Source organism: Danaus plexippus, chromosome 30, assembly GCF_018135715.1.
Source record: "Danaus plexippus chromosome 30, MEX_DaPlex, whole genome shotgun sequence".
NCBI lineage: Eukaryota > Metazoa > Arthropoda > Insecta > Lepidoptera > Nymphalidae > Danaus > Danaus plexippus.
The window spans coordinates 3172100-3189848 of record NC_083557.1 but is presented as its reverse complement, the minus strand read 5'-3'; the positions used below and the strand labels follow the sequence as shown (position 1 = coordinate 3189848).

General features: G+C 43.7%; 1 protein-coding gene across 5 annotated transcripts in view; it reads right to left on the bottom strand.

Annotated features, from left to right (window-relative positions):
* Positions 1–4374: 4374 nt before the first annotated feature.
* Positions 4375–17749, bottom strand: part of LOC116776527 (tau-tubulin kinase homolog Asator) — a 39093-nt gene continuing 25718 nt past the window's right edge. For 4 of the 5 annotated variants that reach the window (XM_061525533.1, XM_061525535.1, XM_061525536.1 and 1 more), the window contains 26 exons: positions 17577–17712; positions 17158–17308; positions 16555–16696; positions 15854–15926; positions 15498–15627; positions 15244–15383; positions 14801–14998; positions 14294–14368; positions 13506–13640; positions 13349–13429; positions 13015–13102; positions 12738–12821; positions 12487–12555; positions 12105–12193; positions 11675–11776; positions 11258–11392; positions 10940–11105; positions 10296–10447; positions 9621–9738; positions 9245–9353; positions 8954–9028; positions 8510–8570; positions 8114–8279; positions 7723–7834; positions 6321–6520; positions 4375–5730 (listed from right to left, as the gene is read on the bottom strand). In XM_061525533.1, coding sequence (XP_061381517.1) covers positions 5711–5730; positions 6321–6520; positions 7723–7834; positions 8114–8279; positions 8510–8570; positions 8954–9028; positions 9245–9353; positions 9621–9738; positions 10296–10447; positions 10940–11105; positions 11258–11392; positions 11675–11776; positions 12105–12193; positions 12487–12555; positions 12738–12821; positions 13015–13102; positions 13349–13429; positions 13506–13640; positions 14294–14368; positions 14801–14998; positions 15244–15383; positions 15498–15627; positions 15854–15926; positions 16555–16696; positions 17158–17308; positions 17577–17712 — 3007 coding nt within the window. In that variant the 3' untranslated portion in view covers positions 4375–5710. The remainder of the gene's footprint in view (positions 5731–6320; positions 6521–7722; positions 7835–8113; positions 8280–8509; positions 8571–8953; positions 9029–9244; positions 9354–9620; positions 9739–10295; positions 10448–10939; positions 11106–11257; positions 11393–11674; positions 11777–12104; positions 12194–12486; positions 12556–12737; positions 12822–13014; positions 13103–13348; positions 13430–13505; positions 13641–14293; positions 14369–14800; positions 14999–15243; positions 15384–15497; positions 15628–15853; positions 15927–16554; positions 16697–17157; positions 17309–17576; positions 17713–17749) is intronic. The other variant, XM_061525537.1, reaches the window with a different exon arrangement.

The window sequence follows — 17749 nt, the reverse complement described above, 5'->3', positions numbered from 1 at the left end:
CAATGGTGAGCGATACCGGTCGATGATAACCAACTTCTTTTGGCCTGAAATCGAGAATATGGATCTGGACAACATGTGGTTTCAACAGGACGGCGCTACGTGCCACACAGCACACGTTACGATGGAAGAAAAGAAAGATCAAGCGCCCTTAATGGAAAACCCTATACATTTATCGAGAAACAGCTGTTTTGTTAAGTTACAGTCACATCTGAGAAGTCTTTCCACAGATTGTCATAAAAAAATCGATACATATCGTAATTACACAATTAAAAATTACTTGAAATCAGAGATGTGCTTTATAATATGAATATTTCAATAATGAATATCAGCTTTATAATGTATTTTTAATCAATTGGAAGCTTCATTAATATTATAAAAAGAGAATATTCAACAACAATCAATTATTGTCGCGTCTTCGTGTTACAATGGAAACAGTAACATCGCTCTATTAGTGTTAGGACGGAGTCATCTAAAGACGTCCTTCGTTGTATCGTTTTAGTTTTTGTTCTCTTTGTTGTATACACACAGACAAACATTATGCTGTTATATTATAAATGTGACACTACATATTGAATACTGTCCATATAAGTTACTTTAAAACCACTTCTTGAGACCGTTCTTTTCCATGGCAGAGTGTTTTCTGAATGAAAAAATAGAAATCCAAGTGACTATCTTCAAGTATTGTTCCATGGTTATTTAAGTGACCTGGTTCAGGTCAATTGAGTTCCTATATCTATCATATATATCTGGGTATATTATATGTGCGGATCTAATATTGTAAATTAATAATATTGTATTTTACAATTACTATATATTATACCTACTTCTTCATTGAAACCGCTTAAATGTGTTTGTCATAAAGCTGACGAAATCCTCGCTCCGGAAGACAGGTACATACCGAGGTTAATCCGCGAGGCTATTGAAATTAAAAAAACATCCCAATTTCAAAAGAGAAGATGGCTGGAATCTATCCACCACCTGGGACCCCCTCCTTAAAAATATAAAATCCCAGGTCCGTGACCACACCGCAAGACCTTGGGACACCGTAAGCGCATTCTGCCAGCATCCAGAGCTGTACGCCAGAAAATTAAGAAATCGATGGCGGTAGATGATAAATAACAGGACCAAGTGATAGACTTTCACGTCTCGTCTGCCCGTGCATCCCACCACCAAATGATTAGCAGTTCCAAATGCCTCCCCGCATATGTAGCAAGTTTTTTCGGTACTTTTGCCCTATCTTACTAAATTACTCTGATCTGGGAGAGTCATCTGGAACGCATTGACGTAAAATTTTAGCAGTGCTGGCGACCAAACATGAATTAAAGTGGGCCTTTTTAGTGCTAATGGGATGCAAAAATCTCCCATGTGTAGCTACTCATTCTGCATTTCTAAGCTCATAGAATTCTCGTCTCAAATATATCAGTAAAGTTTAAGTCTAAAGGTCTTTAATATATCCGTATCTTTGATCCTAACTCTACTCTATTACTTTGTGCCCCTATCATAAACTGTTTGTGGAATTGAAGTCTCGATTGTAGCTCTAGGGCATCATTGTCTTTGGGAGTGATGTAATAATGTCATCCTGGGATTTCCCCAGGATATATCTCTTGGAAACTCTTAGGTGTTTATAGAACTCCGATGGCCTTTTTAGGTTCATCCCAAAATTATTTCGATCCCTGAATAACTCTAACGAATCAGCCGATAGCGCGAGCCCGAGCCAAAACTTCAAAACCTTTACGACGCTTGCATCTAGTTTTGACAGAAGAGTCTTACTAAAATCATAGACGAGGGAAGGCCAATTCAAACGTGATATTAGATAATTATCGTAGATCCAAGCTTTTGTTGACGTTACTAATCGGTTGGTTATCGACCTTGTTAAGATCGTTCAAAAGGCTATCTACTATTCCTTCTAAAGATGGAGTACGACCTATATTATCAATCTTACGACCGTGAAATTTAAAAGGAGCACTGTCCGTAACCGTATAAACGCATTGACCGCCTAACGATAATCCCGGATCGTATGAGGTGGATCTTGTATTTCGCCTACCGAGACACAGACAGTGACCTTTATTTGGTTTTGTCCTCAATCCATCCGTCCACTCACAAAATTTATCCACCTCATCCAATAGAACTTGACAGTGTTTGGGGTTACGTGTGAGTATTGCGAGATATTCAGCGAAGGCTAAGATGGATCCTGTGTATTTGTTATTGAACTTGAACCGATACCCCCATTTTTTCTCGTTGCTGATTAGTTTATCTACTAAAATATTAATAACAATATTAAATATTATTGGAGACAAACAACAGCCCTGAAATAGTCCTACATTATATCTCAAAGTTTTTGAAACGCCTTCTTTAGATATAACAGAAAACTTTAATTTTGAGTAGTATGACGCGATCATATCACTAACTACTGTTGGAAAGTTATACCATCTTAGCGCGAATAGCATTACCTCGTGTTCTATCGACCCGAACGCATTCTCTAAGTCTTTCCAACAAACTGTTATTTGCCTCTCGCTTTTTCTGGCATCTTTTAAGCTCTCCGACAAAAAAGTTTTGTGTTCTAGGCATCCAGAAATCCCCGGTAAAAAACCCTTCTGGTTATTTCATGTCACTTACATCATCTAAACGAATTTGTGTAATATTATACCCTAGTCTGGGCACTGCCATGTGTTCTCGCGTGAATACATGGGACATGTGGTGATGTACTGGCGGAGGTTTGCTTAGAGACCTAATGTATGTGGTCTTTGATAAATCGCGTCTAACGTGAGTGAGGCGAACAACTCCTCGATATCATATAATATAAGTATTCTCAGTCACTGTGAATACTTAACCTCAAGTAGAACAACTCTAATTTTGTATCTGGATAATGTTCACAGATAAACGGTCACATAATTTTACTTAGTCCATGGCAGCCCTGCCAGTGGCCATTACGTTTTATGTGATAAATGTGCAGTTACTTCTACGGTTTAAGTAATAAAATATAAGAAGTTTGGACGGTGGACCGCGTTAGATAGGGGCCCTTAAACCTACACCGGGGTCGCAAGTCCCAGACTTGGACGGTGAACCGCGGTAGATATTTACACTTGAACCCACACCTGGGTCGCAAGTCCCAGGCACTGTTGACGCTCCTCTGCCTGCAACGCGATGGACCCGGCACCGCACGGTGAATCCATGGAATGGTGGGATTTTTTTGTCTCTCTAATGATTCCTAGTCTATTATAGAAATGGATAATATTCTCCATGGTGAGTTAGTGGAAACGGCATTCAGATTTTTTGCGAGTGTAAAATGGGCTATGACAGTATAGTTGCATTGCTCGGTTTTGGCTGCCCAAAAATTTAACCCAAATGGGGATCGCCATAACATTAAAGTATTTTTCTTTGGGACCTTAGGTGCATTAAAGTCAATGAACTAATAAACAAAAAAAATGTTATTGACTGGCCAGTCCTTGCTGTCGTTTCGTCCGTTGATAAAACTCGAAAAATGTAATGATATTATATATATTGATGTATTTTAATGATTTTTAATTTTACTTTTCGCGATGAGTAGGTACTAAGTTTTACTGTAATCTGAGCGAAACTTACCCATTGGCCATTGCTTTACCTGAAGATGAAGTTGGATGTTTCTAAGCTAAATCTTTTTGGAATTTGTTATTTTGTCCTACTTTTTTACAATATACAAGTCTCTTTATGTTTATATTATAATATGGAGGTGGTAGATTTTTGAGCCTAGCTGTGGCCAAGTTACTTCAGCTCTAACATGGGCTGGCTCGACCGGGGAAGTACCACCCTCTTACAGAAGATCGTCGTGAAGTAGCCTTTAGCGACTGCGTTTAGTTCGATGAGTGAGAGAGCCGGTTGCCCTTGTTTGCCATCCTTTCCTGCCATTTCCTTATTCCCACCCCTTCCTCTTCCTCAACAACCAAGGTTGGCAACGCATAGACGTCCATAGACCACTGTGACTACTGCCCACCAAGTGGGCCGTCTGCTCGTTTGCCACCTTTCACATAAAAAAAGCATTTTACTAGATTTCAGAGCTTTGTATGTACGGTTGGTCTTTAAAAATTATGCAATTTAAGCTAGGTTTTAAGACTTTAACGAGTTGTTTCGTCTAGAGATAACTTATACAGAGTGTTCGAGGCGCTCTTCAGAAATCACTGTATAAACAGTCGTCTGTTGAGGATTTTTGATCGAGACTGCTCTATCATGAGCTCTGATTGAAGGAGCTACGGAGCACTGCTGACGCGGCAATCGCAGAGTAGGGTTCAGCTTGTCGGCGGACACGGTCCAAGAGTAACAGGTCCTTGATTTCAACAACAATAAAAAGTCACCGAGCAACGAAAACAGCTTTTTAATTCCTCGAACAATAAAACCACATTATAAAGGACAAATACCTTTTATTTAAAGTCATTGTGCATATTTCGGTAAATATAAAAAAAAAAGTATGGCAAAATAAAATGAAACAGAGCGTGCATCCTTAAAACAGCACAACGCCGCTCGCGGCCGGGACACGGTGAGTGACGTCAGCTACCGTGTAACAACATCTCTATACATTATCTTTTTCATCTCAAAATAATCGAAGTCTCAACAATATTCACTTTATCGTCGATAAAACTATGAGACGGAAGCTGTTCGTAGACTAGACAGTGACGGGAGCTCCCGAACGACCTCCGCTCCCAAGCGATTAAAACCTACCCTCGCTTCTGCAATTCTGACGGTCTCACTCACGAGCAGAATTGCAAAATGGCGGCACGGCAACCGCCATAAATACATAACCCTTAACGCTATCATCAAGTAAATTCATTATTATATATTTAAAATATCTATATTAAGCAGAAGAGACTAGAGGGTAATGGCGGCTAAGCGTCGCGTGAATAACGTTTATACAATATCAAGGTTCCGTCAGCAAGCGACGAGAAGCGACGGCGGGGCGCGGACCCGGCCCGCGGGACCGCCTCCGCCCAGCCGGGGCGGACCGGCGGTCGCCGCGCGACGTACGGACAGACGGGTCAGGCTGCACTGGTCGCGGCGCACTCCTGATATGTTGATTGGAGGCGGTCGACACGAGGTGTGTACGAAGCGGTGACGAAACGAATAAACAATAGTCCGAGGCCCCGCCCCGGGCCCCGGCCGGCTCCATATACAACTACCCTCCCGCGGCCGTTCCTCGTGAGGAGCGCCGCACAGCGCGCTGCTCCCGCTCGCTGAGCCACGTCCTAGCGTGACCGCGTACAGACCGGCCCGACGGCCGCCTCCCCGGGCCGAGTCCGGGCCGGGCCTGCTCGTCTTCTAACCCCGGGAACCATCAATGAACACTACACAGCTTATATAAAAATAATTCTGGCTTTATACAATCATCGACAGAGTATGTTTCTGTTACTTTAACGTATATTACATTTGATACAGCCGCTCAGCGTCCGCCGGGCCTCACAGGTCCGGTCCGGCGGGTCCGTGTGCCCATGTTCCGCGTTGTTTGTGTTTTCTTCTATACAAAAAATATCTGAAGAAAAATTACAGTATTTATGAGAACAGCGGGCGGCGATGCGTTGCTGCCTCTCCCTTAGTATTAGTCAACATGTCATTATTTTATTGGACGCCCGACGGCCCCGGGCCGGAGCCGGTCGCCGCGGACCCGCTCCCGGCCTCTGTTCCCGTCGGATCGCCATATGTTTCACATGTTCTGTGTGTGTGTCCTGTGTCGTGTGCTGTGACGTCACAGTCTATGGCCCGCACCTGTGGAGGGAAACGTCGAGAGCCTTATATTCGCGTCATAATTTCCAACACGATGTGTTTCTATCAATGCCATCGCCGAGCCCAGCCTGGGAGCCGACATGCAAGAAAACTGGAAAATATACGTGTATAATGTATTTTTACACGCGGATGTTTTGGGAAGGTACATCTATGTTCTGCCAAAAACCACTAGCAATTTTTTTGTAAAGACTGCACGGAAGCCTTGTGTATCGTATGTGTGCCGAACTCACCCACCACATACTCATATATTTAAAATATCTTTTGTTCAAACTTATATGTATTTTATTTGTCTGCGTGTTCACAGTCATCTCAAAAACAAATGGATTAATATACTCGGATTCGGTTTTATATTAGTACAAGCGACATTAGTGACAAAATGATGATTATTTTCATATGTTATATGTACAAAACAAAACGAGCGGAGCCGCGTGCAGAGGAACGAGAAATAAAACAGACAATGTAACAAATTTTAAATAGAGTAGATTGAAGTAATAGCAGCGACCCGGAGCATGACCTCCCCTACTGCTGAGCCCACAGTGATGGGACTCTTTTGGTATGTATTATGATCTCACCGATAGAACTGTACACGGGGGGCGGGAGGTCGTCCTTGTGGTCCCGTGTGGCCAGAGGTCTGAAGCGCCGCGCTCTGGCCGCGTTGTGTGCGGGGGGCGCGACCCCGGGCGGCGGGGGGGGAGGAGACCCCGAGGACGAGGACGCGCCCGAAGGGGGAGATGCGCCGCCTCCCGCCGCGCTACGGCAACGATGGGCCATGCTGATGGACAGCTCGTTAGTCGGGTTACATGAACGGATGGGGGGCGGACAGACGAAGTAGATTACGATTTAAACAGGTTTTTTGAAGCAAAACTTCTTTAGGCTCGACTTGGAGACAGCTGGTGAAGAAGTGACGAGGGCGGAGAGATACGTTGCAGGATGATATAGGAATGTAGGAGCTAGTGCCGAAGTGTATTGAGAATACTGAGGAGCTGACTTCTTCACTGCGTGTTGAAGGCTGGCTGGCGGTTTTAACCAAATTGTGGTCATTAATAAACCTTTACGCAGGTCCGCTCGAGGCGTCCCGAGCCGTGACTTGACATTTGGCAGGAGGTTGGGATGCTTTATATAGACAGAAAAGCTGTCAGGCGCGGACTACTATCGACATTTAGCATTGCCTCAGCTTTAACCACCAAGTCCACCCAGAAAGCAGGTTTAACGAATCCAACCAAGAACGGTCATTAAAATCTTTAGAGACATTAAATTTTAGAGGATCGGCCTCATCCGTGTGGAGACTGCCTGAAGTGAAAACCGAAACGCTGTGTCACGAAGCATCTTTTGGGCTAAACCCGTTCCGGATATTGATTGGGCTGGATCAATACTACAAACACATCCGGTGACAGAAGTCATTAAGGTGAAGGAACTACAGGCTCGTGAAGAAGACAGACTCCCGAGGAAAAAAGTGCTCGTAGAGCACTGCTTCAGAAAGTCCGTTCAATACGTTCCATATTCTTAGGGTTAGGTGATTAAACTTAGAAGAGTATGAGCAGGGGAAGAACATCTTCGGTTCTGTGGCACAGACGCCATATTGGCAAGCTTTCAGACTTTAGCTTATCGGTCAGTAAGGAGACGAGCTGCACGGCTGAAACACCAGAAGCAATATTCATGAGTACGAGCTGCTCATACAGGAAGCAGGAACCACAGTCAGATCAGAGCTGGTGCTGTTGGTTTTGTCGAGTGTTGCTTGACCGCAAACATTATTAATATTTCCTAAAGAAGTTTTCCTTGAGACCCGTTTAAAATCATTACTACTCTATTAGAGGTCGGTTAGTATTTTTATGTTCCTAACATTGATTGCGGCTAACAGCTCGTCAGTCGCCGGCACAGACAAACAATACATACACACATTCCAACTGGCAGCACACAAAGTGCCGACTACCCGCAGGATCTTCGACAGGTTACTATGAAGATATATGTGGGTACCTATTGGGGGGTGGCTGGTGTCGGTGGCGGGGTCGGGCGAACCGGAGGTTGAGGTCCCGCGCGGGGTCCGCGGCGTACTTGTCCGCGGCGTTCTGACGACGACGACGAAGACCTGGACATAGCAAAATATATTAAGAAGACACCTTAACCTGTTACTATTATACAGGATGTATTTATTACCACACGGATCACTGTGGCTCGGACAAGCCAGCGCAAAGCAGATTTGGACGAGATTCCAGCGACATAAAGACACAGGAAGAACATTCAGATTATAATTGATTCAAAAGTTAACTGCTAAGGAGTGTGCCATGAAACTGGCGTTGAGTAAGTCACGCACCACAGGCGATAGGTGGCGCTACTAGTACATTTTTAGGCCGTGTAAATATATCACCTGGTGTAAGATCATTGAGAGGTCCGTCCCCACTCCAGGAGGCGCACTTGGCGAGTCTGTGCAGGGAGTTAGCGTTCACCCCCTGCACCCCTTGCAGCCCCGCCCCCTGCGCCGCGGCCGTGGCAGCCGCACTCGCCACGGGTATACGGGACCCACTGGATGACTTCTGCCGATACAAATATGTCCGTGTATGACATCACGTATGTTACAGTGCTCACGTATTTAGCTATATAACGTATTCAGCTCACGTATTTAGCTGACTCGCGTTACTCTAACAGCTTTATAATTCTCTTATTTTAATTGAAACGGAACTTCCATCTCGGTACATTAATCGTTACGTGTACGTGTATTTCTAGTACATGTTATGTCGTATTGTCAAAGGTCATGATAACTCACGTCTCTCAAGCTCTGCGACCCGTCCCCGCCCGCGCTCGCCTCGCGTCTCAGCGACGCGCTCCTGAAATGTAGATTCGTACACAGAATATTATAAACGCGCCAGTTAGTGTGGCCGTGTGGATGTTCGACGGCCGTTTGTATAAAATTTACTAAGCATTTTTCCATAAAACTATCTAGCGACGTGGTTTAGATAAGTTCAAATTTAACCCTTCGTTCAATGAATTACATGATAACAGATGTTATAAGCATGTAGGAACCTGACGCAGACGATAGATGGCGCTGTCTTTGATTTGCTATAAATTTTTATTCACACATCACTTATGTATCTTTGACCTAATTTGAAATTCCTCACGGAAAAAGTCGCGGGACAAACTATTCATTATATACGGACGAGCTAATATCTGTTTAGTATTTTCTCTCGATGGAGACGGACATGCGACTCACCTGTCCTGTATAGCGTCGAGTTTCGTTCTCTCTACGACGAGACTCTGACTCTTGTCGCCGCTGCGGGTCGACGACCTGGGATCAAATCAGATATAAACCACCAACCCAGAATGGACTGGCCATGTGGGTTATATATGAATGAGTATACCGATTTTTCATATCTTTTTATATGTTATTCTATTAAAATAAGCAAAAAACAAATTGTAATTTAAATTATCATCGAGAAAAATGATTTTATAATCTCAAAACGCTATAGAGCACTGTCGCTCAGTGACTTAGTTGCAGTCGCACCGTTTGTCTCTCTGGTGTTCCGTAGCGTCGTAGTAGACCGAGGTCTCGTCGTGGTTCCGCACCTCGCCGCCGCTCACTACGGAGTGGATCTTCACCGGCAGGTAGGTACCTAGCGATGGACACAAAATCACACTCACAGAATATATACTGTCATTAAATGAGAGAATCTGTCAGGATGTCCGGAGGATCTTCCAACAGAAACTACTTAACAGATTTCGATAAAACTCTCACTGACTCAGACATTAACTTCACATTAAGTGTACATTATTATTAATCTCTCTGAACCTAAGTCTCTCGCTAAGTCTACACGAATGAAGTCAAGATAAGCCAGTGTACACAAGTTATGTGAATGACAAGTTTAGCATCTTATAGTTACCGGAATGCATAGGACTCGCTGTATCAGGTCTAACTCTTATCTCCAGCCTGCTGGAGACCGTCGCTTCTGGAGCTGGAGGCGGCGCGGGGGGAGGGGACACAGAACACCTGGAGAGAGTCTGGAAATGGGAATACGATGATGATTAAAATCCTTGTAATATAAATGTCTGAATAAATCTTTCAATTTATCAAATGTAAAGAAAATTAACATATTTATGTATCGACGTGTTTAAGTCGTTTACACAAAAACTACTGAAATTATTCCGATGAAACTTTCCAGTGAGGTAGTTCAGATGCCAGAATAAGATATAGACCATAGTCCACACCGACGCAATATACTTGTATGTAGTAGTAGTCACGACACAGACGATAGATGGCGCTGATCGACAGTTTTTATGTCCATTATATTATAAATCATTACTCTCTGTCTTTACTTGGGCACAAAGTAGTCTCAGAAGTGAAACTACAACTTGAACTTTTTTGGTTCTACTAAGATTTATGACAAATTTGTACAGGTAATTGAGAAAAAAAAGAGAGAAATGACATTATATATATCAAACTCCTGTATAAAATAATTAGCAATACTGCGTGGTGCGTAAATGCGGAAAAATAAGACGAGGCTAAGTTTTCTATATTAGGATATGACAGTCGAGAGTAGAGCAGTGTGTACGTGTACCGGCAGACTGGCAGCCCGTCTGGGCGCAGGGTCGCCCCCGCCGCGGGCGGCGACACCTCGCATCACGTCCAGGCGGTAACAGGCGCCTTCGACGCCAGCATCGAACGACGCCTGCTGGAGCAACGGCGGGCGAAGATCGCGGACCTTACAGCCTGAGAATGAATATGTGTTTTGTATATAGGGTGATGAATGCACGGAGACAGACACACGTGCTGACGTCACATTTTGTTGCAACGTAATAATATGTCGTTGTCAGACATGCTGTATATTATTTAGTACAGTTTAATAAGTGACGCGACAGGAGTGGCTTTTTAACCGCGACGGGACCATTCGGTGGCAGATACGGCCAACAGATATATTGAAAATATTTAGCTTTGTTTCGTTCCTTTAGACCAGAAGTTCCTAAGTTATTTTGCCTACATTGAGAATGTTTTATTTTTAATTCCCCTCTTCTTCTGTCTCTTACCGCTCTTTAGGTTCAGAGCCTACAAGAGGCCGTTATTGCCCACATTGGGAAAAACTGCTGTAGAGTATCTATCAGTCACAAGGGGATCTAAGTAGAGTATTTATTTATTAAGTACGGTCTACTGGTATTTTTCAGAAGACTGCTTCTCATATTTCGTGATGATATTCTTTATATTTACCTATGGCTGGTAGACTCCAACTCCTGGGCAGAGCTGGCTGTAGTTTGGGGAAGGCGTCTATCCCCACATTGTGCAGACAACACTTGGTGTTCTTGACTGCTGGCTTCTCCACTACTTCCGGCTTCTCAACTATTTCCGGTTTCTCAGTCTTTTCTGGCTTCTCCGGCTGTGAATGTGATGCAAGTTTTTTTTTTAGTGAATGTCGCTATACGTACTGATACGTAAATAAAAAACGAAATCAATTCATTGTGTCAAACAACAACTGTCTGTGTGTGTGCATGTGTCTCTGTAACATGGTCCCCTGTCCCTGAGACTCACCTCGTCCACCTTGACCTGCACCCTGGGCTCGAGCTGCGTGTGTGTGTGCGTGTGCGTGTGTGTGAGCGGCAGCTGGGTGCGCACGTTGGAGCAACTCGACACAGCGGACGCGCGGGCATTCCGATGTTCCGGCGACTGAGGGGGGATCGTATGTAGCGACACTCCGACATTAGTAAGACACATCCAGACAAGACACGAGCAGAGTCAGAACGAGCATACAGATGAGACTAATGATGGCTAACACACTATACATAGCACGCAACAAACACACACATCATCCCCTCACTACCGGGCGCCACACTATCGGTGTGTGTGTATTTTTTTTATCGTATTTAGCTGCAAAGAGGTAACCGTTATATCATCAAGGTCTGCACTATATGACACATGTGTCTACAGCGACCGCAGCGCGTCACGTACCTGCAGCTGTTCCTGTTTCCACTCGTTGTCCGTGGTCTCCTCGGAGTCGTCGAACTGTGACTTCCACAGAGACACCAGGGTGAGGGCGCCGCCCTTTGTTACCTTCAAACAAGCAGCAAAATATATTGTATATAATACTATACATACACCAAAATACTTCTTTTTTTACAGTTTCGTCTGTCTGTCTGTTTGTCCCGCTAACCTCTGAAATTGCTGGACCGGTTGGGACGGGACTTTTATTGGCAGGTAGCTAATGTAATAGGGAGTGACTGAGGCTGCTTTTTATACCCATCAGGAAATTCAATGTATTATTTTTTTTAATCGAGTCGCGGGTAAGATCTAGTTGTTCACAATACTATACAATGTCAATAGCACAAATATCCACCACCACTCCCCCCTCCACGAAGCCCGTGGCGCTAGTTTCTATTACCTGTTGTAACGCCGACACGTTCTCATCGTCCATGACAGCGAACTGCGTGTAGCTCTGATCGGCTCGGGCTCGGGCGGTGCGGCGAGTTCCTGATGCGGGAAACATCAACACATACATACATATATATATATTGTAAAGATGATAGGAATACATTAGACCCTCAACAGCCAACAGCCCTGAGGCTGCAGCGACGCAGGGCTTCCTTATAATTAAATTGATCAAAGCACAAGGAATTTAATACGAGACCCGAATAAAACACTCGCCCGGCCAGCGGGGCTGAGGCTGCTTTAAATTAATCTCACTAGGGATACTTCCATACTTACAACACCACAGAGGCTCTTAGTTTGATGATAATATCTTAATATATATATGTGTGTGTTACCTCTCTTGAAGTGTGTGTCCGAGTGCACACTGTCCACGTCAGCTATAATCCTGGGACTGCTGGCCTCGCCTGGACACACACAATAAAGAATATATAAAACAGACCCCACACACGTCACAGATAATAAATCTAAAATATTATTAAATTTATTATTGTTTCAATATCTCTCATCACGCTACGTAGTCCGCACGTCGTTTACCTTTCTGTAAAACCCCCTATATCTCTCACACGACTTGGAGTTCCATACTAACCGGTTGTGGGCGGAGTGGGCGCTAACTCCTGGACACACGTCGGCGGTGCGGTGACCACGCGCAGCCGGAGAAGGGTCGGACCACCTGGAAACGATTACTATGAGTAAGATAAGGGAAATTATATACATATGTTAGATAGTAATTACATATACAAGATTAAAGTAATAATTAATTACTGGGCGGAAGAATTGTTTTTAGTTTTTGAGAAATATATTAGAGCTGTATGTAGGTGCTACGAGTGTGGTGTGTGGTGTGTGGTGTGTGGTGTGTGTCTCACCGGGGGCGGGCGCTCGCGGCTTGCAGGGCGGCACGCTTTGTCTCTCTGGGCGTGACAGCGGAGTGCTCGCCACGGCGGAGTTCGATTCCTGACACACAAATATACATATAACAGTGTCGGTGTGTTTGTTCCCGCTGGACTCTGAAACGGCTGACTGGCAGAGAGCTAATATAATATATGGTGACACAGCTTACTTTTGTACCAAACTTTAAATCATTAATAACAAACATTAAGAAAAAATAATGTAAAAAAAAATTATATATATTTGGTATGTCTTCCGCAGGTCGACCTCTCAGAGGGTCACTCACATTATTTTAACATATCCATCACTAACCTTGGCATGTCTGTCGGGAGAGGGCGCTGGTGTAGTTCTCGCCTCGACCTCTTTCTCCGCGGTCGGTTTTTCGGTAGCTGACTGTAACATACAGACATACATACATCGTTGCGTGCACTGAACACCAAGACCTCCCCCTCCCCCCTACCCTACTCACATATCCGTTGACGTGTGCGGGCGCGTGCCTGGGCGAGGCCGGCGCTCGTTTCTCAGCGAGCTTCTCTTTCTGCACGTTGGTCTGTGTGTCCGTGGCCACAGCCGTCGTAGCTTCCGTCTCGCCGCGGCGACGAGCCTGGGTTGAGGAGTTATCGTGTTAATATTCAAACATACAATCAGAGACATTCCCGCAAGCTCAACGTCAATGGGCTGGGATTCAAATGAACATAATGGGATCACAATACCATTTTATAAATGTAGTGATAACATGACGCGTGAAAATATCAGTAAAACCTAATTGTGGGTATTTTTAGATTAAATTAAAGTAAGACATTCAAGTTTAAAAAAGTTCCTTATTTTTATCAAGTTATAAACATCGCTTCCGCACTGACAACACTACACTGAAGCAACTAATCTCAAAGGTTAATCAGTTCTTAGACTCGTCATTAAGTTGTATAGAAAATCTCAAAACACTGGTGAGAAACCTGAAGGCTGTATCTATGTTAGCAAACATTATAATTATATGAGGGTAGACTGACATTTTAGGCCGTGTGTACACAGTGGACGAGTTTATCCAAATCACTTAACTGAAGAACTACATGTATTTATGTTTTATATATTGACTTAACATTCAAATACATACTAAATAAAGGAAAATTACATTGAGTGGGATTTGAACTTGTAGCCTCGGGAAAATGGTATTTTAGTTGCTACATATTCTAAGCTATCGTGACGAAGACTATATATATATATATAAATATGTGTGTGTGTGTGTGTGTGTGTATTTACCCTGTCTGGCTGATGATCTGGTGAGGGCGCGTGATCAACCGGCGGGGCGACGCGAGCTCGAGGCGCGGGTCCAGACTAAGGAGAGAAGAAAGTCATCGATATAAATCACTAGTCATAATGACCTTGACCTATATATATATATAGTACGACCTAGAGTGGCAGACTGACGTGATGGTGAGTGGTGAAGTCACATGTGATGAATGTTATCCCAATAGAGACCTATTTCCATGTTGTAAGTGGAAACAGTAATCTGTTGAAAACCCTTGCTTAGGTCACAACAACATGTTATGAGGTCTAAGACTTTCGCGAGTATTCATTTAAATAAAACTAATATTTTTCGGATTACTACGCGTATTTTATTATTTTTAAAAACTACACAACGGGCACATCTCGTCTGTCCGTGATCACGGTCGGTGTAAAGTACCCGAAACGTCGGGAGTATGTAGTTTTTAAAAATAATTAAATACGCGTAGTAAATCCGAAAATATATGTCCGTCTGCGTCTTACATCTTTCTCCCAGTCGTAAGGGTCCGTGTCCCTGATGCCGCGCCTCTTGCAGCACCTCTCCAGCAGCGAGGCCAGCATGCTGTAGTCCGGCGTGTCGGCGTACTCCAGCTGCTGCACGTGTTCCAGGAACTGCCGCAGCTCAGACGGCAGGTGCTTCAGGAGGAGACGATGGTCGTACTTTTCCTTCATGAGACCGACCTGGAACATATATCACTGATGAGGAATTACATGTTTATGGCCCATGGTATGATCAAAAATATCGTCTTTGTTTGGATACAATTGCCACATAGATTTTGACTATAAAACTTTTATTGTCTTTATTTGGATACAATTGGCCCATAAATCCTCGCTGTAGGGCCTTATTAGAGATTGCGTTGACTAAGTTCTTTGGACCCTCAACCTTCTTACATCAATCGCTCCTCCCCCCCCCCTCTATCTCTCACCTGCTCTTTATCCTTGATCTTCCTCCAAGGCAGCTGTCCGTTAACAAACTCCACCAGCATGTAGAACAGCGACCAGAGATCGTCGTGGCGACCCATCTCCTTATTTTTGTGGGCGTTGATTGATGCGTAGCGAACAGTACCTGGTGAAAATTAACCTGTTCTTAGCAATAAACTGCATCAGTTATCGACTGGCGCGAGATACGTTTCGGGTTGTGATTTTCGAGATTCGAGGCCTGTCATCTCGGATGCCTCACCTCTGAACCCTGCGGCGGCCCGCGGTGGTCTAACTTGTCCATTGCTGGTGGTGTATTGCCTCGCCAGGCCGAAGTCCAGCATGTACACTCTCCTGCAGTTAGATGGATGACGTCCAACGCTGAAGTTACTCTGAAGATACGACATCATATGTTAGTCTGTCTCCGTGTTCCAAAATGTCCCTGAATTATCAGCACAATACAAACAATATAGTTTTATTTATCTTTGTGATTACTTCAGTAATTTCCTTGATATCTTGATTAAACCTGGTAAATTGAAACGAAGTATCTACAAGTCAAAACCCTCGAGCATCACCAGATCTTGTGTATGTTATAGTTGCTTGTAACTATTTACTCACGGGTTTGATGTCTCTGTGAAGAAAGCCCACAGAATGTATGGAGTCGATCGCTTTTAGTATCTGGAGACCCAACCTGAAATCACCGAGGAATCCTATTAACTATATATATATATATATATATATATATAGACCAACCTTAATGATTATTTTTTTGTAAGCATTTGTAAAGGGATATAATTCGTGGTGGTAATAGTTAAATGTATTTTGGTTATATAGGTAAATTTTAATTTCTAGATATCAGAAATCATGGCAACAGGATTTTACAGATAGATAAAGACATTGGCGTAGAGAATACTATTTTAGTTGCGTTCTAATTTACTGACATTTCAGATGTCGCCCCCGATGGTTTAGCTTCACAAGGCATCCCGGCAGACGGCGCTGCGATCTTTATCTAGGTTATTTAAAATGAAAAGCCTGCGACGTTAGTTACTATATACGAGTACATTGGGTTAACGCTACACATTTGTCTGAGGACGGAGCCGCGGACGAAACCCATTACAATACATATTTCTGTTAGATATAATGTGACACATGAGAATATTTTAGGATAAATCACACACCAGAACCAATACGTCATCACTAAACGCTTATTTTCGTATAAAATTACGTATTTTTTTCGTTTCCACACGAGCATGATTTCGTAGTCCACAAGAAATGTAGTTTATGGGCCATGAGGGTAGAAAACCTCGACATTTCTGTACCTGAGAGTTGTTGATAATGAGAAGGCTCCCCTCGGCTGGGATCTCCTCAGCTCTGCGAGGTTCCGACCCTGGAGCTGCATCACGACGTAGTTGAAGCGAGCGTTACGACCACAACCGATGAAACGACACACGTGTTCCTTACCTGAAGGAGGAAGATGACGGTTCAGCGGCTTTTACACCAGGATTAGAATCTCCTTACCAGGGATAGGTTAGTGCCAGCTCACAATACCGATACCAGGATTCATAAGGGCGGGATAATAGACCGGTTTTTTAATATGAAAGATTCGTTAAGCTAAACTAAATTTGTCAAAAAAATCCTCGATACAACCCGCTACCGATATCACAAACTCCAAAGCAACTGGAAAAATGAACGCGCTTAAGAATTTAGTACTGAAAATATAATACCAGGAAAAAAATATTTTCTAAGGAAACAAATTAAACGTTATTGTCATTTTTTCTGATGTTATCAGGAGAGTCGCCAGCTCTAGCTGTCTTATTTTAGCAAAAAACTCCCTAAACTGAATTTGAGCACGGGTGAAGGATGTGGGTTTCATCAGACGAACATTATTATATATTGATTATCGTTATCTATTCTGCTCTCACCCTGAAGCTTCTTCAGCACAGCCACCTCCATTTTGAGCACCTGTTTCGGCTGGCGGGCCGACTCAACCTTGAGGGCGACCTGTTCCTGGGTCACCAGGTCCAGACCCTCGTAGATCTCGCCGAAACCGCCGCCGCCAATTTTCTTTACAACCTGTTTATTTGAAGCAGAGGTCGAACACTGAGATATAACGATAAGCTCGTATATTTATTATATTGTAACGTAAATGGACTTCTATTTGGTCCAGCGAGACAAGATAAATTTTGTAAATAAGGACAATTTTTTGCACCAGATATTTCACATCTGCTTTTAATCTTTTGTGATCATTTTCAGTGATTCCTTCGGTTGGCGCTGTATCAGACATAGTGTATGTATATGTATGTATGTTTGCGTTGCGTTTGTCTTCCAATAATCCACTAACCTTCCACCTCTCCTTGACCACATGTCCTGGTTGCAGCAAATCCTCGCTTGCCATAGTGATGTGGTGAGCGCGGCGGGAAGTGTCGCAGCGGGACGCGGACCGGGACGCTGCCTTTAGGTTAGGGAGCGTCCGGGATCTGACGTCACAGATACCAAGAGAGGATAGAGAGAAAA